The following is a 22229-nucleotide window of genomic DNA, read 5'->3' on the forward strand; positions in this document are numbered from 1 at the left end:
AAAACCTGCCTCACTACCTGCCTAAACACAAACCCACCCCTCCAAAACCCAGAACCAACCAACCTCCAACTGTCATTCTCTCATTTATACCTTCAATCATCCAGATGCTCAGCCAATCACAACTCAGCATTCCTCAACATTCCAACACATGTACTCCCCCCTCTCACTTACTCTACTTGCCACATTTACCCTACAAAACCAACACTTACCATAATTACTGCACAACATTTATTTATTTTATTTATTTATTTAATTACATTTCTAGACCGCCCTATAGCAGAAAGCTCTCAGGGCGGTGTACAACAAATAAATTTACAGGGGCAGCACAGTCCCCTCATTCAGAAAATGGAGGTGGAGACACACTGAAGCCAGCAAAATGGCAAGTGCATCTTTACCCCCAGTCTATGTATGTTTACTCAACAGTAAGTCTTGAACACATAGTGAAAGAAGCCTCTCCATTTAGGAATCCCATCTCCTCCCTACTATGTTTCTGGAAGGAGCCCAGGGGTGTGGCTCTCCAGGGTCCCAGGGAGTCTTAGACCTCTTACTTTTTTGGGAGCAGGGTCCCAACAGTGTCTCTGTGTCTTCAGTGTTCTTTCCTGATGATTGGAGCCAGAGTGGAAGGAGGTAAGTCAGTCACTGAGAAGACTGTTCTCAGTAGCTAACACACTCCCCTTAATATGGGAATCAAGAAGGGAAACTGAGCAAAGGAAGCTCCTTACTTTACAGCATCTTAGTACTTTTCCCCATGTATGTGCACAGAAAATAGTAGAACTAGCAGAAAGGCAACACCTGGAGATCTGCATTTATCATTGCAATGCATCACTAAGGGAAAGTACTCCAAAGTAAGAGAATGAAAACTCCTTTTATTGTATAGTCTTAGAAGGGAGAATGGCTGTCAGGATGTGGTGTGACTAACATGAAAAGACCCTGCACTTCTGAATTTGTCAGTACATTACTAAAGGAGCCCCAACCTCAGGAGTGGTTTGGACAGCACAACATCACTGCACTGTAACAAGGCTACAATCCTAAACATGTCTACTCAGAGGTGAGACCCAGTGAATTCATTGTGACTTACTTGAGGTAGGGATGGTGTCGAATATTTGCAAAATCAGATTTGTCTCATTGTCAAATAGGCTCCCACTCTTTGCCCCCACACAAGGAAGACTCGTGACACCAGACTGGTATAATGTTATATTTATTAAAATATAACATCGTAAATCAAATGCAATACAGCCAATTATTCAAATATCCAACTCTTCGGGCAGGTGAGGCTAAACCTAACAACGAGGGATTACACCCTCACCTTCTAAAGGCATCAATTCACGTCATTACATAACCCAAGAGTCAAGGACGTGTGTGAATTCCTCCCTCCTTGCTCTTGGAGCCAGCTGTGTGGTTCCCACCTCCACACCATGGCCCCGCCGTACAGGCGTTCACCCTGATGCGCAAGCAGGTCCCACAAGGACACAACCCAGATCGCCACCAGACACCAGGCCCTGATGGTTCCCTGTGGAGTGCCCCTTTTTCAGGATGCCTTAACCGCCTAATTTTAACCCCCATATACCTCACCTGCCCGAATTCTATGCCACAAGAGGGGATCAGCTTAAGCTTGGTCCCCTCCACCCAATGAAGATAACAAACCCCTTAATCCCCCCATAAGATCCTCCAAAAAAATGTCACACCCTTTCTCAGAAAGACGAACACCGTCATCACAAAACAGATGTGGGGCATGGAACTTAATCCTTTCATGAGGAATAACTGCCCCACCCAAGGACAATACTAGCTCCCTTACCTTCCTATTAACCCATTTCCTAGATCTATCTATCTTATTGGGGTGCAATGCACCCCTTCAGATCCTTCTAACAAGCCTTTCGGACCATACAATTATAAGATTGGGATATACGCGGATAAGCCACGTGAGATCACGCGTAACTTTCAGCAGCAAATCCAATGCAGGACGCTGCACCAAATCATTTTCTCCCAAATGAATCAACACGATGTGTGGCCTATTAGCAGAGGACATGATTTGGCACATGGCAGGCAACAACACATCCCATAACATGCCCCTCCGTGCATCCCACTGAACCGTAGCTGAGGCCGACAGCTGCAGCTGTGTGCCCGGAACAGAGGAGGATGCCCTCCGGTGAGCCCAAAACAAAATTGAGTGGCCACACAAGACGATCCTCACAGGAATTGGGATGTTTGTCAAACCTATGGGAAACAAAAACAAATTCCTCTGTTAAAACCTGACATAAGACTTGAATGCATCGGAACGCCACCTGCCAATCGCCTGTATATCGCTTATACTCGTGCCTACGAGGGCCGCGGCCATAGCTGCACCAATCCGGAATGAATGCAGCCCATAGACTCCAACAGCACAACCACTGGCCAACAAGGCCCACCGGACAACGGCCCAAAATTGAAACTGAGTCAGGGCAGTTCCATCTGCATGTAGAAACAAATAACGCTGGCCTGCTGGCCGAATGGATAAGAATTGCCGCATTGCAGACACAGGGCACAATACTGGGACCTGGCATTGTTGTAACCACGATACTGCCACGGCCCTTTTACCGCATTGCAGACACAGGGCACAATAGTGGGACCTGGCATCGTTGTAACCACGATACTGCCACGGCCCTTTTGATCGGTCTTAGAGACATGCAGGGAGAACCTCACTATAACCGCACCTAATGTGCAATCGCCAAAGCATAAGGCTCGATTAGTCACATCACGCTTAGAAGGGGCAAGTATTTCACTAGGGCAAAAAGCACCATAAAACATCATCAGAGTTACTGCGGTGAACAGGTGCGACTCATACTGAGATGAGCATAAAGAATTAAATAGTGCCAGGATCTGGAGGAAGACATTGGGCATGATTGGCCTCCTCTGGCCAGCGGACCTGGGAGCGGAACGCGACCAACCCACAAGGACCTTTCTGACCCTAAAATCTACAGAATGATCCGGCAGCCCCCTTTGCCTTGGAGTTAAAGGCTAGCGCCGAGAGGTGGCCGGCGATAGTGGAAACAGAATTATTGTGCCCTTTTAAATATATCATAAACTGCAATAAATGAGCCACAGGAATAGGCCAGTCAAATGGCAGCTTCAAGCCGATGAGGAAAGCCTGGAACTTCGCAAAAGATCGCTTATACACATTTTGAGTACTGGGAGCAAGAGCAGCTGCGATAGCAACCCCAACTTCTAGTTGCCAAGGTTCCACAGGAAAGGAGGGATTGGTACTGGATCCGGAGCTGCGCCAGGTGCAAGCTCCCGAAAGCGCGCCAAATGTAATCGGGAAAGTGCATCAGCAGCTGTATTCTGCAAACCTGGAACATGTCTGGCCAGGAATAAAACATTAAATCGCAAGCATTGCAATACAAAAGCACGCACCAAGCGCATCACACGAGGAGACTTAGAAGTTTGGGCATTAATAACGCTAACTGTGGCAAAATTATCGCACCAGAAACGCACTGTGCGATTTTGAAATGCCAGTGGCCAGATATGAACCGCTACCACTATTGGAAAAAATTCCAGAAATGTCAAATCTGAAGTAATTCCGGTAGCCTGCCAACTTTCAGGCCATCGCTCAGTGCACCACTGGGATCTAAATATTACTCCGAAGCCAATGCTTCCGGCAGCATTGTAATGCACCTGTAATTCGGCTTCTAAGAGCAATTCCTCCCGCCAAAAGGAAAGGCCGTTGAAATCCGTCAGGAATTCCAGCCACATATGCAAATCCTCCCTCATCCCTGACGTCATCCTTATGAAATGGAAGCGAGAGCGAGCTCCCTTCATGGCATCACATAAATGCCTGAGGAACGCACGACCTGGTGAAATAATTTTGGAAGCAAAAACTAAGTGGCCACAAGTTCCTGTAACTGGGCCAATGGTATCTTCTTCAGCCCTATGACTGAATGAAGCAGTTGATGCAGTACCACCAACTTCTCTAGCGGCAAACGGGAAGACTGAGCTACAGTATCTAACTGGATCCCTAAGAAAATAAGGGAAGTAGTAGGGCCCTCCGACTTTTCAGGTGCTAGCGGGACTCCCAATTCCTCAGTTAAATTATCAAAGGCTTGCATGAGATGTAAGCAATGAGAAGACCCAGCAGGCCCCACAAATAAAAAAAAAATCATCAAGATAATGAGCAGAGAAGGAGGATAATGCTTTCCTCCTCAATGCCCATTCAAGAAATGTGCTAAATGCTTCAAAAGCAGCACAAGACACCGAACAACCCATTGGCATAGCTCTGTCTACATAAAACTGGTCCTGAACTTTAAGACCAAGCAAATCACATCTGCAGGGTGTATTGGCAAAAGGCGAAAAGCGGATTTTATATCACACTTTGCCAGTAAAGCCCCCTTTCCAGCCTTCCTAACTACTCTCACTGCCTCATCAAAAGAAGTATATCTGACAGAGGCATATAATGGGGAAATACCATCGTTGACTGAGGCTCCCTTCGGGAAAGACAAATTATGAATAAGGCGATATTCCCCAGCCTGCTTCTTAGGGATAATACCTAAAGGGGAAATCCTCAAATTTTCCAAAGGAGGAAAACTGAAGGGGCCTGATATACGATCGGCAAGTATCTCCTTATTAAGCTTGGCCAGCACTACAGACGCTAAATTACTGAGAGTGGGCTGATGGACTAATGATGTAGCAATCCTAGGGCCCTCAAAAGGGATACGAAAACCATCCGTAAAACCCTGAAGTAGAAAAGTAGCAGCCTGCCTATTGGGATAGAGCTCTAACAGCTTTGCTACAGGAGCCAGCTTGATCGGGCTACTGGCCTTGCGACGTACTGCCGCTATTGCCAGACCCACGTTTAGGCTGTTGATGCTCCCCTGTACCTTGTCGAGCAGTATGTGCCCTCTGGCAAGAGGAACTAGAGTGGTTTCCTCCACACAATGCACAGACATGTCTGAATCTACAGGGACGCCTAGAGCATCGTCCATTGCTATTAAATGTCCAGCAGACTTGCTGGGATTGAACCCAATGCCCGCCTTGGCTGGAGCCATAGGCGGAAGTCTGTGCACGTGCCAATAAATGCCCACTATCGGCTCTCTCTCCTGTAGTGGGCCTGGCGGAAGTCATAGATCTCAGCCACAGACCAGCATGTTCAATATCCCAACAACGGGTGGGATCCAATGCTGCTCTTTGCCTGAAATTCGTATCATATGTCAACCAAGGGGTTCCAGAGAATTCTCGGAAGGCCCTATGCACAATATCCTGATATTTTATCATGGACAAAGCCCTAGACGGGTAAGCCTGTGTCATAACGCCCATCGTATAGGCGTTCAACCAATTAGGCCATACACGATCAATCTTTCATTTTATCGCTGCCTCACACTCTTTAACTTCCTGACCATCCTTAATCTTAGCCTCATTTTCACGAAACAGGAGAGTAAACAGATCGATATACTCTCCCCTCCATATTTTTTCTTTCGTTGCTAACAATAAATGATCACCTAACGGAAGGGAAATATCGGCCTGTGGATAAACCCCATGTGGAAGGGGCAAATAAGCAGGTGATGGAGAAGAGGTAGTCGAAGGCAGCTGCCAAGGACTCACGGCAGCCGCCGGCCACGGAAGCTGTGGGTGCTGGGGGACCAAAACACCTCCCATAAAAACTACTGGGTGCGTAGCATCTCCCGACAAAGGAGAGCCAGTCGTTTGTACCTCCCTGTTAAGGGCATTGGAATCTTGTACATGTGTATTGTGAGCTCGTGAGTGCAAAAGTTGCTCACCTGTATCCGCAGCATGACAGGCAACTCCGGGCTGTGCTGCCAACCCGGAAGCCCTAGGAGTAAACGCGGCAGCATCATGTAGGACCGGCAGCTGATCTTGCATAGTCCCAACAGCCGGCTGAAAAGAAGGCGTGACAGAAGAAACGGAGGCAGGAACAGTTGGCAAACGAGCGGAAGGCGTCTGGGTAGCTGGCTCCTCACAGTGCGCTGCCGCTTCCAGAACTCCGATCCTAGAAACTAAATCAGCAAAAAGACGATTTGTAGGCATTCTGGAAGCCAACCTTGCAGATTTCTTACCTGCAGGAGCGGAACTTGTGCCAGCTTCAGCATCAAGCGGCTGCTTGCGTTCCTTTTCCAGCGCCTCCACCCTAGCCACCAAGGCACGGATGGTCTGCAAATCTTCCTCTTCGTCAGAAGACAAGTTCTGCTGGGGTTGAGGACACTTTGTCGTTTGCTTCACAACCAGCACCCCTTTTTTCTGTTGAGCCTTCCTGGGTGGCATATTTGTAAAAACCAATCCACACAATTATGCAACGTACCAAAATGCAATCTCTACTAGATTATAAAGTTGACAAATTTAATAATAAATGGCACACATAAGTGCTAATTACACTATAACAATAAATTTGACTTTTATTATTATTATTATTATTATTATTTCTAATATATTAACTTATTCTTTATTTATTTATGTATATATGACTATGATATGGGGGGAATTTTTAAGGTAAAGGGAAGTGGGAGGTGGGGGTGGGGTAATGTATTACACTCTAATAAACTGAACAATAAACCACTATGAAATGTAATTTAAAACTAATGCAATACCTTAATAATGAAATTAACTTAAGCAATAATTATCAATATATTTAAAAGTTTACTCAAAGTAAGATGAGGCAATTGCAAACTAAACCACAGGATCACCAAGCAAACTAAAGGAACTCAACAAGAACGTATGGGGGGGTCAATATTATAACGTTAACGATAGATAGGGCACAATTACTTAAATGCACGCAAACTGTAACAAGAACAAAGAATCAACCAACTCCAACCCTTCTTACTGAAACTTAAAAGGCAATAACTGTAACGGTAGCACGACAAGGAAATAATAAAGCCTGCTAGTCGGCCGCGCCGTGGGGCGCGTGGGCGGAGCCCGCTGCCCAGCTGATCGTCGGAGATCAGATAAAGCAACTGAAGAGGCTTAAACAAGGAAACAATTGGCAAACGAAGCTCTAGCGATGAAAATACTTAGCAGGAACGCCCAAACCGCAAACGGAGCAACGTGTAAGGAGAACAAATGCAGCTGCCGCAAGGCGAAAAAGGCAAGCGCGGGAAGGACGGAGCAGCCTTATATCTGCTGCTCCGCGCCTTCATCTATTGGTTGATTGATCTCACGTGGCTCCTAACTCTTGATTCTAGAATGTTCACAAGCCTTCCCTGTAATTATGGTGAGGGCAAATACGCCCCTTAAAAGGAACGCCATTGTGTACATTTGTGGCTGTTAGCAACACTGTAATTTTTTTTATAAATCTGCAGTGAGAATTATGTAATTATTCATGTAATTATTTTTGTAATCTGCTGCTGCTGTATGCATTATATGAATACAAAGCAGCATAAGAAATAACAGAAAATTGCATAATTTTTTAGAAAAAACAAAAAAAGGAGTACTGGGAATTGCGATAACTAGCGAAACACAATTTATAGCGAATAGGAACTGGCAGCCCATTTGATGAATTGAAAAATGGAACAGAATGAGATAACAAACCCCATTCCTACTTCCAGGTAAAGGGTTAGGATTACAGCCTCAATCCTTTGCATATTTAGATTGTGGGCATACTAGTCGCCTACAGCAAAGCTTTTACATTGGTCACATTTGGAGGGGGGAATGTGTTGATCTGCCTATCATTTGCGAAATCTCTTTGAAGCATTTTTTTAAAATGCACTCAAGCTGATCCCACCAGTAAATGGGGATGGGGTTTGAATACCATCATGCACTCCCATTTTCAAAAAAAAAGGTGGAGATGCACTGGAACCAGCAGAATAGTGAGTGTGTCTCTTCCTTATTCAGAAGTCCCACTGTGTTTAATGTGGCTTTAGGATGGCTTAGATATGCTGCTCTAGGCTGCAATCCAAATCCTCACTTACCTGGGAATGAGACCCAATGAATTCAATAGGACTTACTTCTGATTATGTGTGGCCGAACACAGAGTCAAAGACAAACTTTTGTATGAGATTTACACACCACATGCTCATTATGCTTCTTTATGCTGGTGGTGCTGTGGTTACAGATGAGACACACATGCATCTATTTTGACAGCAGCCCACACAACACCCCTGCTTGGTGTGTATTGTTTCCCCTCTATTCAGCACTGGTTAGGCCTCATCTTGAGTACTGTGTCCAGTTCTGGACACCACACTTTAAGAAAGATGCAGACAAACTGGAACAGGTTCATGGAGGGCAACAGGCGACTGGGAACCAAGCCCTATGAGGAGAGACTGAAAGAACTGGGCATGTTTAGCCTGGAGAAGGAAGACTGAGGGGAGATATGACAGCACTCTTCAAGTACTTGAAAGGCTGCCACACAGAGGAGGGCAACGATCTCTTCCTGATCATTCCAGAGTGCAGGACACAGAATAATGGGCTCAAGTTACAGGAAGCCAGATTTCGACTGGACATCAAGAAAAACGTCCTAACTGTTAAGGCAGTTTGACAATAGAACCAATTTCCTAGGGAGGTAGTGGGCTCTCCAACAACGGAGAGGCAGCTGGACAGCCACCTGTCAGGTATGCTTTAAGTTGGATTCCTGCACTGAGCAGGGGGTTGGACTCGATGGCCTTATAGACCCCTTCCAACTCTATAATTCTTTGATTCTAAGGTTGGTCTTGTTTACTCATTGCACACATTCCTAGGCATAGAATCCTCTCTACTGTTTGTTTTTTATGTTAAGACAAGGGAATAGAAAGTGCTGTTGAATATGTGCAGTGTCACTCCTCTCACCATATTTCTTGGGATTGTTTTCAGTTAACGGCTCCCCAAAGGGGGGGATAGCTGGGGGAGGGTCACAAAGCCCCAGAGTCAGATAAGATCCTGATGAAAGTGACGTTCTCTCTCCCCAGTCAGCCAAAAGCTGGTTTGACTGAATGCCCACTGCTTCATAAGCCCAATGGGATCTGAGAAAGGCCAGATTCAGAAAGAATAATTTTTGTACTTAGTACTCAACCTGTAGAACCTTGAAAAAAAGGTTACAGACACTTGCTTTTTGCCACCTAGGTCACTGCAGATGGTAGATTAAAAACATAGCCACTGAGCTCAACTTGGCACTCTGCTCAGCTCCCAGGCAGACAATTCTGAGATTGCTTCTTTTGGATTGGTGATGAAAATTACTACATCATCTGCAAAAAGATTGACAGGGGTTAGATCCAGACTTGACCATTAGTTATATTCAGGGTAGACTCATTGAAATCTAAATTAGACTAAGACTTGTTCTGACCCATAATGTGTTTCTGCCTATTTATACTGACACCCTTACATGTATTTATTTTTGTTTTCTGCTTAATTTTTGGAGCAAGAGCCCCCTGCTCTTTTAACTTCTAGAACCCATCGAATGCGGAGGATAGCTGAGCCATGAGATGGCCAAGAAAGTTAGTTGAGAAGGACCCCAAACTTTGCTGGCTGCATAAGGTTCACTATTTGTATTGTCATTGTTTTTATGTCAACTGCTTAGAGTTTTTTTATTATATTAAGCAGTATAATTTTTTAAATAAATAAGTAACAGAAAGCAGTTGAGAAAAAGGGAGGAGGGAGAGGAGGGAACTGGCCTGCTTGAACCTCTAAGAAAGGACTGGGGAACGGCTGGCCCCGTGGGCTGGATGTGGTCCTTGGAACCTGCCTGTCTGGCCTGCTGCATCCCCCTCTTGGCCCTTCCCTCTGGCACCACAACGCGGGTTGAAAAAGGCTCTTATTGCATTAGAGGGTAACGCTGGTGGGGAGGGGTGGATTTTAACCCATTCCAACTGTGACACCACCTTGCCCCTGGCAATTAGACTGATAAAAAACCTTCTGTTGGAGGCAATAGAAGTTATTTTTCAAACCTCATTGTGACAAGGGAGTTTTTCAGTGGGTTGTAGATTAGGAGGAGGGCAGGTGTAATCCTTCTCTTTTGGTGAGATGGGTCGTAGCACACAGAGAAGGGCTAATCCTTCCTAGCTGCAATCCCCCCTGAAAACAGTTCCCCCATTGCAGTCAGGCTTGGAAAAAAGCCTTCTATTTCCTCTAATAGATAGCTTTTTACAAATCTAATTGCAGCAGGAGGAGGGGCAAAGAGAGGCATACTATAGGCCAAATGGGGGAGGCACAGGGGCAACCTCCATCTCACAAGCCAGTGGTTCTCCCCCCCAAACAATTTGGAGCCAAGTTACATGAAGGATTGCCTCCTCCCACATATCTATCTGGGCCCTGAGGCAATCTTCTCCAGGTGCACCTACCAAATGAGTGCCTTGTCAGTAGGGATGGAAATATCTGTCAATTTCAATTTCTCAGTTTTCCAATCATAAATTCAGTTCTCCATATTTCTGCAGCAATTTGCAATTTTAAAAAAATCACATAAAAATTCTCCAGTATTTTAGTGAAAATTTCTCTTGTTATGTGCCTTCAAGTCGATTACGACTTACGGCAACCCTGTGAATCAGCATTGTCTTTTCTACTGAATCATGTTTTCTCGTTATGTGTCCAAAGAGTGATAACCTCAGTTCCTCATTTTATCTTCTAATGATATTTCTGGTTTAATCTGTTCTAACCCCCAGTTATTTGTCTTTTTCGCTGTCCATGGCATCTGCAAAGCTCTTCTCCAACACCACATTTCTTAAAAACACATTTTGTAAGCAATTTTGACTAATGTACACATTTTTGCACACAGTTTCTCATCGTATAATGCATTTTTGTTATTTTCACTCATATGTTCATTTGTATGCACACTTTCCCCTAACATTTGCATTTTTGTAAATGGTGTTTGGTTGATGAACTACATTGCAACATTTGAATAAGTACAAATTTAGAAGAATTGCTGTGTTTCAGTTCTCTTATTGTTTCAGAAAGTGATAGATTTAGTTTGAAATGCAAACTGAATCAAAATTCTCACCCATCTCTACTTGTCACTGTTGGTGCCATGGTCGATGAATGCCCTTCTCAGAGAGGCTTGCCTGGCTGGAGCCCAAACTGCATTCCTTTTTGGCACCAGGTAAACACTTCATTATTCTCCAAGGCTTTTAAAAGATTTTAAGGGTTTGAGAGGTTGTTGAACTTCAGTGTTTTGATATCCTTTTTTTGTTTTTTATTTTATCTTTGTCAGTAATTTGGTTTTATGCTACATTTTATGGTTCCATTTTTTATTGTAAAGTTTTGCTGTAAGCTACCCAGAGAACTTTACTTATGGGGCAGTATACAAATGACACAAGTAACTAAATATAAGACCCCAAAAATTCATTCTTAATGAGATCAAATATCCCAGTGACTCCCTCAGTCACCAGTGATAGGGAAAGTTATTGGTACACATAAAAAGCAAACCTGGGTCATGGCTGAATGTTAATGAGGAAAAACCTACTTCATTATTGGTAACTGGTTTAGAAAAGCCATTGAGGAACTGGGCAATTCAAGTGGGAAATAGTATCATGTGGGGTGGAATATCCCTTGGATGGGGTGGAATATCTCTTGGATTCAGGGGAGGGTCCCAAAAGAGAAGATGCAGCTCTTGTTTTGTAGCATAAGTATTTACTAATGTTCATGTAAACAAGTCAGTGTTGAATTTAAACACAAACTAAGTAAGCCAGGGTCTGAGGTTATGAGGAGCCTCCAAATACAACCCCCCTTCCATGTACACACTTTTACCTAATTGGTTACAAGATACAGTATATGTTTCAGTTAGATTGTTAGGTGAGGATGCCTAAACACTATGTGAAGATATATGTATATATACTGCATATATGCTAATATAAAAGTTTATTATTTCTATTTTCATTGTGCTTTTTGTTAGAATAAGACACATTTTGGTTAATGCCAAGAGCCTCCTTAAATTTGGCATAGCTTAGGGCAGCCTTTCCCAACCAGTGTGCCTCCAGATGTTGCTGGACCACAACTCCCATCAGCCTCAGCCAGCATTGCCAATGGTCAGGAAGATGGGAGTTGTGGTCCAGCAACATCTGGAGGCCCACTGGTTGGGAGAGGCTGGCTAAGGGCCACAGCCTATCTTAATCCTGCCCTGAAAAAAAACCCATTATTGTGAAGTAGGCAGAAAGACGCAACAGAAACAGATAAGACAGAGTGCCTGTAAATGTTAATTACAACATTTAGCATCATAAACAATTATTTTGGCAATCCATAATTTTAACAAAATGTGAAATGTATTGTCACTGTAAGGAGCTACAGTTGCTCTTTCGGAGTTGGGTTTATCTTCTCATTTATCCAGTCCACATATTTTGTCAGTTTTGTATAAACACCAGGCTTTCCAACCTTGCTGCAGCCTTCACCCCAGCTGATAATGCCATACAGGTAAGTTACGCCATTATTTTCACAGACCAACGGACCTCCAGAATCTCCCTGTTTCAAAGATAAAAAAAAGAGTCAAATTTAATAACAAAATTATTTTACTACTGTTTCTAGTACAGTAGGGCCCCGCTTTACAGCGCTTCGCTTTATGGCGCTTCGCTAATGCAGTGGTCTCAATTAGACGCAATTAGACGGTGCTCGTTCCGCTTTTACGGTGGTTTTGGGGCGTCACGCGCTATTCTATGATTGGAAAAATTGGTTGATTTATCATAAGTTTTGCAAATGACAATCTCTGTGCTCATAAGAAATAATTTTGCTTGCTATAAGCTCAGCAACATTGCACTAGGAGACAGCCTTATAATTCAGTGGAAACGTGTAAATAAGAAAAAAGGGGACAAGCATGCTCAGTGCTGTAACTAACCATAACTGTGCCTGATGTAGGGATGGACGAGAATTTTGATTCAGTTCGCATTTCAAGCCAAATGCATCAAATTAGCTCTTTTTGGGAAAAAAATGAGAACCAAAACCCAGTATTCTTTGAAATTCACACTTATTTGAATTTTGGAATGCAATTCACCAACCAACCAATGTTACAAAATGCATATGTTGGGGAAAATGTGCATAAAAATGAATATATGAGTGAAAATATGATGAGGATTGGCTTGCAAAAATGTGTACATTAGTCAAAACTCCCTACAAAAATGTATTTATTGGGAGAAATTAAAATACCAAGGAATTTTCATTAGGATTTTTTTTAAAAAAAATTGCAAATTGCTGCAGAAATATAGAGAACTGAATTTAAAATTGGAAAAATAATAAACTGAGAAAACTGAACCTGACATATCTTTCCATCCCTAGCCTGGTGTGAACCATGTATTGTGCACACCCCTACTATTATTTATGTAAACTATAAATAATCAAACCAAAACTGTAATTTACAGAACAGTCGTGTTGTTATTGGTAATCATAATAAATCATAATATCAATAAACTCTTAAAATACACAATTAAATTCATAACTTTTGTTTGACATCAGTTAGAATTCTAGATTTACAGAAACAAGCAGATACAAATCTCTTATATTTTAAGTCTTAACTGACTTTGGTTACAGATCAAACTTGTTATTAAGTAACAACAGTTTTATTCACACACAAGTACAGCTGTCAGTCATATTGATCGATTGTGCTTGCAAAGATATACCTATATATCAAATTAGCAAAGTTAGAAATGTCAGATTAATATGTAATTCTGCAATCTTAAAATTTTTAAATGTATTTTTTTGTGGTTTAAGTGAAGCAAAATAATCTACAATATCATTGTAATTGATTTCTTTGGCAATTATGTTTCCAATAGATAAGATCACAAGATGTGATAAATGCTTTTGTAGATCTGAGGTACTTTTTAATTAATGTTAATATGCTGAAGCTTCTTTCACATGATGCAATGATCACAGGCAAAGTTAAGAAATTCCATAATGCAGCATTGATGTTAGGGTAGGCATCCTTGAAGTTCAGTGCAAAATTCATACAGATCCAAACCTTTGCTATATTTCAGAATGAGATCATCTGTGTACTTTTTAAGCACTGCAGTTTTCATATTTGCAATTGATCCAAAACAAGTGGTAATTTTGTTTAATTTTTCATATCTAGAATATCTAGGTTCATTGACGTCTCAAGTACAATATGGATCTGAAACTTGAATGACTGTTCTGATGTTACACTAAAATCATCAGGGGACTCGTCAAGGTTTTTTGTACTCCTTTTGTTCCCTTTTGTTCATTTCATGGATATTTCCATTTGTTCAGCTAGCTGAGTAGCATCATGTCAAATCACTTCAAAACGAGTATCACATATTTCTTTTAAAGCTGCCGTGAGATTGCAAATAATAATTGAACAAATTTAATACTTTATAACAAATATAATACTTCATATTTATTTCATTATCAAAAAATCAAAATTACCCCACATGAGATTAATAAAACTATTATTCACTGTTTATAATGATTTTATTAATCACATGTGAGGAATGTTGATTTTTTTGATAATGAAATAAATATTAAAATTATCTTTGAATGTGTGGAATTCATGCTATAATAATAATTTTACGCTACACTTAGTTGGCAGCAAGCAATCCTGTGCCTCCCCCATCTTGCACTTGGTGTTGGGACACTCACTGCACAACTCTGCCTGTGGTCCTGTGTTCATGTTCTTTATCAGTGGCATAAACTGCATCAACAGTGCACTTCTAGGCCTTTCAAATAAATGCTTAGGCCCCAAATACATGGAAATTAACTCCCCCATAGTCAAGGATTATCAGTACCTTGGCACAGTCATTAATCAAAATGGAGACAATAGTCAAGAAATTAGAAGAAGGCTGGGACTGGGGAGAGCAGCTGTGAGAGAACTAGAAAAGGTCCTCAGATGCAAAGATATATCACTGAACACTAAAGTCAGGATCATTCAGATCATGGTATTTCTGATCTGTATGTTGGACAGTGAAAAAAGTGGATAAGAGGAAAATCAACTCATTTGAAATGTGGTGTTGGAGGAGAGCTTTGCGGATACCATAGACTGCGAAAAAGACAGATAATTGGGTACCTATAGCCCACAGATATTTCTATCAAACTTTAAAAAGCAGGGAAATTGGGCAGCTATAGTGAATGCACCACAGGAGTAGGAGACCTGACCTCCTCTCTGAGATATTGGACTGCCCTACAAAGTTGTCAAAATGCAAACACAATTTGGGTTGGTCTTTCATAGTCCAACCACTTGCTGTGTAGCTTGGAAGAATTTGGTAACATTTGCCTCTGAACATATGGTGAGTGGTGGCAACACCTGTAATCAGCCCAAATAATAGAAAGAAGACATGTGGTGTGCTGATCTTGTTTTAGCAGGGAGGAAGCAACATTATTAAGACAGTTGATATAGTTCAGATGGTCACTTTGAATATGTCTGATTTCCTTTGCAATTTTAGTGACGTTTCCTATAGGAAATCATTTTCTTTTGTTTCTATTTCTGTGAATATGTGAAGTACAGCAACTCTTTGCAAAATTTATACTAAAAAAACTCCAAACATAATTGTGGAATAATGGCACTGACTTCTGCAGAATAGTCTCCAGTGGACCTCAGGAGTGTCTCAATTTGCACAAGATAAAACAGTGGGAGGTGAAATATATTCTAGCAAAATGCTAGGTGTGCTCTATGTTTTTAATTGATCATGAACACCTTGCCTTAAATAAAGTGGTTTAAACATAGCAGGCTGAAAACATGCATCCTCTTTTTTCCAACAGCTAGAGTCATTGCTGAAGTAGCAACATAGTGTAATCAGTCTGATTTTACATCAAACTGCAGTTTCAGATTCAACTGTTAATGCACCCAAAATAGAAATAGAACATAACCTCCAATTTGAAACACAAAAGGCTGTCTTCACCACCATATGACACTGACCAATGAAAAGGCTTTGAAATTAATAAAAATAAATTAGACACAGATTAGTAGGATGAATAATGAGAGAAATAAAATTTTCTAGTTCAGATTCTCTGTACAAACATTAGTAACACAGGAAAGAAGCAAATTAAGAAGAGCACCGACAAACTTAAAAATATGTAATTCTCCATTTTTGGAGATGGCAGGTGTTGCCACCATTCATCATATGCTCAGAGGCACATGTTACCAAATTCTTCCAAGCTACACAGCAAGTGGATTAGACTGTGAAAGACCAAGCCAAATTGTGTTTGCATTTTTGACAAATTTGTAGGGCAGTCCAATATCTCAGAGAGGTCAGGTCTCCTACTCCCGTGGTGCATTCACTATAGCTGCCCAACTTCCCTGCTTTTTAAAGTTTGATAGAAATATCTGTGGGCTATAGGTATGTTCTTAAACCGTAAGGTTTTTTGCCTATTAGTGAATCAGTAATGCTTTCTTGGATAGATGACAAAAGCCCATTCACCACTTGGAAAAACTCTGCCAGATGGCATGTGCAAAGGTGGTGGAGAAGTAAGTGGAGTGGAGGATAGGGAAATCTGAATTTACTGCTAGAAAATAGTGAGATGGATGCTGATTGAGAACAATTATATATGGATGATGCAGAAAAAGAAAAAGGGCAAACAGCTTCAAATCCACAGTAAACTCTGGCATGGACAAGCCCTTAAGTCCTCAGCCCCACTTCACTGCTTCACTTCACTTCACTTCACTTCACTGTCAAGCTGCAAAATTGTTTTCTTCCTCTGCCATCCAAGCAAAGGGGTGTGTGTGGCCACTACCTAACAGCCATTAAGCAAACATTAAGCCATATATTCATTTGGAGATAGCCATTACTTTACTTGACACAGCATAATAGCATTTCCATTACATAAATATCATCATTCCCAGCATGCATTATTATGGCATTTAAAATTTCTTCTCATATAATGCATTTTTGCATGTTATTTTCACTCATGTATTCATTTTTATGCTAATTTCCCCCATTATATGCATTTTTGTAAAATTGCTTGGTTGGTGAACTTCACTGCAATATTCAAATGTGCGAATTTTGAAGGATGGTTGTGTTTTGGTTCTCTTATTGTTTTAGAAAGTGCAAATTTGATAGATTCAGCTTGAAATTCAAACTGAATCAAAATGCTCACCCAACCCTAATTTGAGAACAGCTAAATGACATCAGTTTAGAGTAAACTACATACATAATTATTGTTAACACTGGTAAAACATTTTACTATCATAGTATGATTTTGTGCAGACTCACTCACATGCACTGACACTCATATACATCTGTTTTAGGCAGAAATTCAATAATATTACCTGGCAGGCATCTGACTTGGCATCAAGGTAACCAGCACAGAACATATTTTCACTAATGTCAGCGCCATAAACATCATAGTTTCGACATTTGTAATCAGGGATGATTGGAATTGATGTTTCTTGTAATACTCTAGAGTAGCTGGATGAATCTGTTGAAAAGGATCACATAGAAAATAATTAATTCTAACTAGATATACCATAAAAAGTATTTGAAGCACTACACTGAGGGTTGTATCTGTTATGTAAATTTGTATAGATATTAGAAGAGATTGTCAACGGTCTGAGATGTGTATGTGCCAGTGTGTGCGTTCACTTAAGTAGCAGGCTTTTACCCTGCATTGAGATCACTGAGACTTAAACTTAATAAAATAAGAAAAGCTACTTTATTTATAGAAATACATAGTAGATAAGAAAGGCATACCTAGTTCTAACTAACTAAGTTGGAGGCTCAACACCCAGGTTTAGGAGTTGCCCTCATGGCTCAGGAGGCAGAGAGCAGAGGCAAAGGTGTCTCCTCTCTCTCGGACAGTCGAAGAAGAGAAGAAGAAAAGGGCAGAAGGAGGAGGAGCAGATTAGCTTCCCTAAGCATATCAGTCTAACGACGGAAGGAAGTCAGTCAGAGGATCACAGGTAAAGGTAGTCAAGCCTAGCCGTCTGGAGGACCCTAACTCTGTCTCCCTTCTGGAACATAAACAAAAGAACAAAACAGGAGTTGCTCTTGCCCCACTTCCAACACCCCTTCTCAACGAGTGTTTGGTTCAGCCCATGAGGTTCATCTTGTCTCACAGCTTGCAATGTTTGACTTTGCCCAACGTCTTCATGAGAGCGTCTGCAGTCATGTCTTCTGTTGGACAATACTCCATCTTGAGTAGTCCTCTGCGGTAGGTATCCTATTGAAATAGTGCTTCACGTCTATGTGCTTGGTTCGTGAACTCACCCCTTCTGACTCCCACAGTCTGATGCATCCTTGGTTGTCCTCATGCATCACAAAAGGCCCAGGTATAGAGATGCCTAAGTCTTTAAACAGTTCAAGTAGCCTTTGCATATCCCAGTAGTTTGGGGTCTTGGGTAGCTGGTAGCTTCAGTTTCATGGTTGTAGTGGCCTTTAGATATCTCGCCACTCTCTTGATTGCTTTCCAGTCCATCTTGGTTTTTCTGCACAGGTATCCCACTACTACTACCACATCTGGCCTGGTAACAGTACTGATATACAGACATTTTCTTTCTTTTTTTTAATAATTTTTATTCAAATTTTTCCAAAAACAAACAAAACAAAGTCAAAAAAACATAACAATACATCAACAAAAAATGAAAATAAAATAGTTGACTTCCGATTTGTTGCAGATCAGCTATAAGTATATAATATACATCAAACCTGTCCCTTAATGTATACATACAGAGTCCCTTTTCTCCGTAGGCTGTCTTAATTAATCGTCAAATCCCAGTGTCATCATTTTATTTTGATCTTTCAACAAAAAGTCTAAGAGAGGCTTCCATTCCTTAAGAAATGTATCTGTCGATTTTTCTCTAAGTAAACATGTCAATTTGTCCATTTCTACTAAATCCATTAATTTCAATAGCCATTCTTCCATTGTTGGTGTTGATTCCATTTTCCACTTTTGTGCATATAATAATCTTGCTGCCGTAATCATATATAATATTATTCTTCCATATTTCTTTTCTATTTGTTTATCCATAAAACCCAATAAAAAAAATTCTGGTTTTGACTGAATATTAATCTTTAGAATTTTTTGCATCTTCCTACCTATCTGTGCCCAAAATGATTTTGCCTTTTTACATAACCACCACATATGATAAAATGATCCTTCTTGTTGTTTACATTTCCAACAAACATTAGAAACATTACTATACATTTTTGACAACTTTTCTGGAGTCATGTACCAACGGTACATCATTTTATAAAAATTTTCTTTAAGATTATAGCATAGTGTAAATTTCAAACCTTTTTTCCACATATTTTCCCATTGATCCATTTGTATGTTATGACCAAAATTTTTTGCCCACTTTACCATACACTCTTTTACTTGTTCTTCCTCCATATCCATTTTCAATAAGAGTTTATACATTTTCGCAATTATATTTTCATCATTTGTACACAATCCTATTTCAAAATCAGATTTACTTATTTCAAACCCATACATTTTCTTGTCCATTTTATATCTTTCTAACAATTGTAAATAGGCAAACCATTGAAAACTATATCCTTCCTTTGCCAGTTGTTCTCTCTCTTTCATTGTATATTCTCCATGTACATTTTCTAATAATTCTTGATAAGTTAACCATTTCTCTTTTCCAGCCATTTCTCTTCTATAAAACGCTTCTTGACTTGAGACACATAATGGTATTTTCGAATAAAACCTTGGTTTATATCTATTCCATATTTTCAACAGAGGACGTCTTATAAAATGATTGTTAAAGTCTACATTTACTTTTACTTTGTCATACCATAGATATCCATGCCATCCCCACTTCAAATTATGGCCCTCCAAATCCAATAGTCTTTTATTCCTCAATAAAATCCATTCCTTTATCCAGACTAAACAGCAGGCAGCAAAATAAAGTCTCAGATTTGGTAATCCCAGTCCTCCTCTTTCTTTGGCATCTTGTAGTAGTTTAAATTTAACTCTTGGTTTTTTTCCTTGCCATACAAATTTAGAGATATCTTTTGCCATTGTTTAAAAGGTAAATCAGAGGATATTACAGGTATTGTTTGAAACAAAAACATCATTCTCGGTAATACATTCATTTTTATCACAGATATTCTACCCATTAATGACAATTGTAGTTTATCCCATCTTAGCAAATCTTTCTTAATCTCTGTCCATAATTTTTCATAATTATTATGAAACAACTTTGAGTTTTTATTTGTCATAATGATACCTAAATATTTCAACTTTTTCTCTATTGTAAAATCTGTCTTGTCCATTAACTCTTTCTGTTCCCTTAAAGTTAAATTTTTCACCAACATCTTTGTTTTTTGATTGTTGATCTTAAATCCTGCTAACGGTCCAAATTCTTTTAATTTATCCATCAATACATTAATTCCTTCCAATGGGTTTTCTAGTACAATTATCAAATCATCAGCAAATGCTCTCAATTTATATTCTTCTTTTTTTATCTTTAATCCCGAAATTCTTTTATCTTGCCTTATATCTCTAAGCAGCACTTCTAAGACCAGAATAAATAAAAGGGGAGATAAAGGACATCCCTGTCTTGTACCCTTTTGTATTTCACATGAATCCGTTAAATCTCCGTTAACAATTATCTGAGCCTTCTGAGATGTGTAAATCGATCTAATCCATTTTATAAAATTGTCTCCAAAATCCATTTGCTCCAAAACCTGGAACATAAATTTCCAATTCAAATTATCAAATGCTTTTTCAGCATCTAAAAAAATCAAAGCTGCTTGTTTATCATTTCGTTGTTCTAAATATTCCAAGACATTCAAGACATTGTCACGTAATTGTCTTTTAGGTAAAAACCCTGATTGATCTTCCTGAATAAATTGTTGCAATATTATTTTCAATCTTTCTGCCAAGATCATTGTAAAAATTTTATAATCATTATTCAATAGAGATATTGGTCGATAATTTTTTGTTTTAGTTAAATCTTGCTCCTCTTTAGGTATTAATGTTATATTAGCATTTTTCCAACTATCCGGTATCTTTCCCTCTTGCAGAATAAGATTCATTGTAGACTGTAAAGGTAGTAAGAGTTCTTCCTCCAAACATTTATAATACATTGCAGATAACCCATCTGGTCCCGGTGCCTTTCCTAATTTAATTTTGTTTATAGCTTCAGATATCTCTCTTGACGTAATAGGACCATTAATAGCTTGTCTCTGAAAGTCTGTAATTTTAGGCAAATTCTGTTTAGATATATACTCTTCTATTTTTTCAGATGGAATTTCCTGACATTTGTACAATGTTGAATAATATTGATGAAAAATCTTTTTAATTTTTACATTATCTGTCAACATCTCATCTCCTTCTTGTATCTTTAAAATGATATTTTTTTGACGTTCTTTTCTTAATTATATGCTAACCATTTCCCAGGTTTATTTGCAAATTCAAAAGTCCTTTGTTTAGCAAAATTTAGTTTTCTTTCAATTTCTCTAACTGTCAGCATTGATACTTGCTTCTGTAACATTTTGATTTGATTTACAATAGAAACTTTAGTTGGATTCTTTTTCAATTCTTCCTCTTTTTGTTTTATTTCTTCCAAAATTAATTGCATTTTCTGTTGTTTCTTTTTTTTAATTCAGAGTTACATTTAATAAGATATCCCCTCATAAATGCCGTACTTGTATCCCAAACGATATTTTCACTTGTTCCTTTATGTAAATTATGTTAAAAAAACTCTTTTAATTTCTTCTTACATTCTTGTACTACTTTGTCATTCTGCAATAAAGATTCATTTAGTCTCCATCTAAATCCAAGATTTTTCTTTTTTAAAGTTAATATCACAGGGTTATGATCCGAAAAAGTTTTTGGTAATATATCCATTTTAAAAGTGTCCTTCACTAAAATTTTAGACATCCAAATCATATCAATCCTCGAGAATGTTTTGTGTCTTTCTGAAAAATAAGTAAATTCCTTTGCATTATCATTTATATATCTCCAGGTATCCACCAATTCTAAATGTTCCATCAGTTCAAAGCAAATCTTCGGTAATTTACCTTGTGTCTCTTTGATATTTTTTTCAGAAAGCCTATCAATTTTTGGTGAGATTACCCCATTCCAATCACCCATAACGCACCAATGGTCATATGAAAACTCTGACAATTTTTCCATAAGTCCTGTGTAAAACCTTGTTTTATCTTCATTGGGGGCATAGATACCCACTATCAAAATGTTTGTACCCTGTAGAGTAATTTCGACCCCCACAAATCTACCACTATCATCCAGTAATACCAATTTAGGAAGCAATTGTGGGTTAATGTAGAGAACAACTCCATTTTTTTTTTTTGGTCCAGCCGAAATAAATTCTTCACCCAAATTTTTACAAATCAAATATTTGGAATCTTTCTTCTTAATATGAGTTTCTTGTAAACAAATTATATCCAATTTTAATTTTTTCAAATAATGAAACACTTTCTTTCTCTTCTGCGCCGTATTGGCTCCATTTA

At 39.6% G+C, this 22229-nt stretch overlaps 2 protein-coding genes across 4 annotated transcripts in view; both read right to left on the reverse strand.

Annotated features, from left to right (window-relative positions):
- Positions 1-1182: 1182 nt before the first annotated feature.
- Positions 1183-6442, reverse strand: LOC133364013 (uncharacterized). Its single transcript, XM_061583950.1, has 2 exons — positions 5748-6442; positions 1183-2214 (listed from the first exon to the last, which is right to left on the reverse strand). The coding sequence occupies exons 1-2, from the start codon at positions 6247-6249 to the stop codon at positions 1853-1855; spliced, it is 864 nt and encodes a 287-aa protein (XP_061439934.1). The 5' UTR covers positions 6250-6442; the 3' UTR covers positions 1183-1852.
- A 5619-nt stretch (positions 6443-12061) lies between these two features.
- The window catches only part of HGFAC (HGF activator), a 58694-nt gene continuing 48526 nt past the window's right edge, over positions 12062-22229 (reverse strand). For all 3 annotated transcript variants that reach the window (XM_061584594.1, XM_061584593.1, XM_061584595.1), the window contains 2 exons: positions 17081-17229; positions 12062-12336 (listed from right to left, as the gene is read on the reverse strand). In XM_061584594.1, coding sequence (XP_061440578.1) covers positions 12160-12336; positions 17081-17229 — 326 coding nt within the window. In that variant the 3' untranslated portion in view covers positions 12062-12159. The remainder of the gene's footprint in view (positions 12337-17080; positions 17230-22229) is intronic.

This window comes from Rhineura floridana, chromosome 9, assembly GCF_030035675.1.
Source record: "Rhineura floridana isolate rRhiFlo1 chromosome 9, rRhiFlo1.hap2, whole genome shotgun sequence".
NCBI lineage: Eukaryota > Metazoa > Chordata > Lepidosauria > Squamata > Rhineuridae > Rhineura > Rhineura floridana.

What these genes read in the sequence shown, in the direction of transcription:
- LOC133364013 (XM_061583950.1), bottom strand. Translation starts at nt 6,249, where the DNA reads ATGCCACCCAGGAAGGCTCAACAGAAAAAAGGGGTGCTGGTTGTGAAG. An exon ending in CTGTCATGCTGCGGATACAG is followed by an intron (nt 2,215 to 5,747) that starts GTGAGCAACTTT and finishes TGTTTCCCATAG; the next exon opens with GTTTGACAAACATCCCAATT.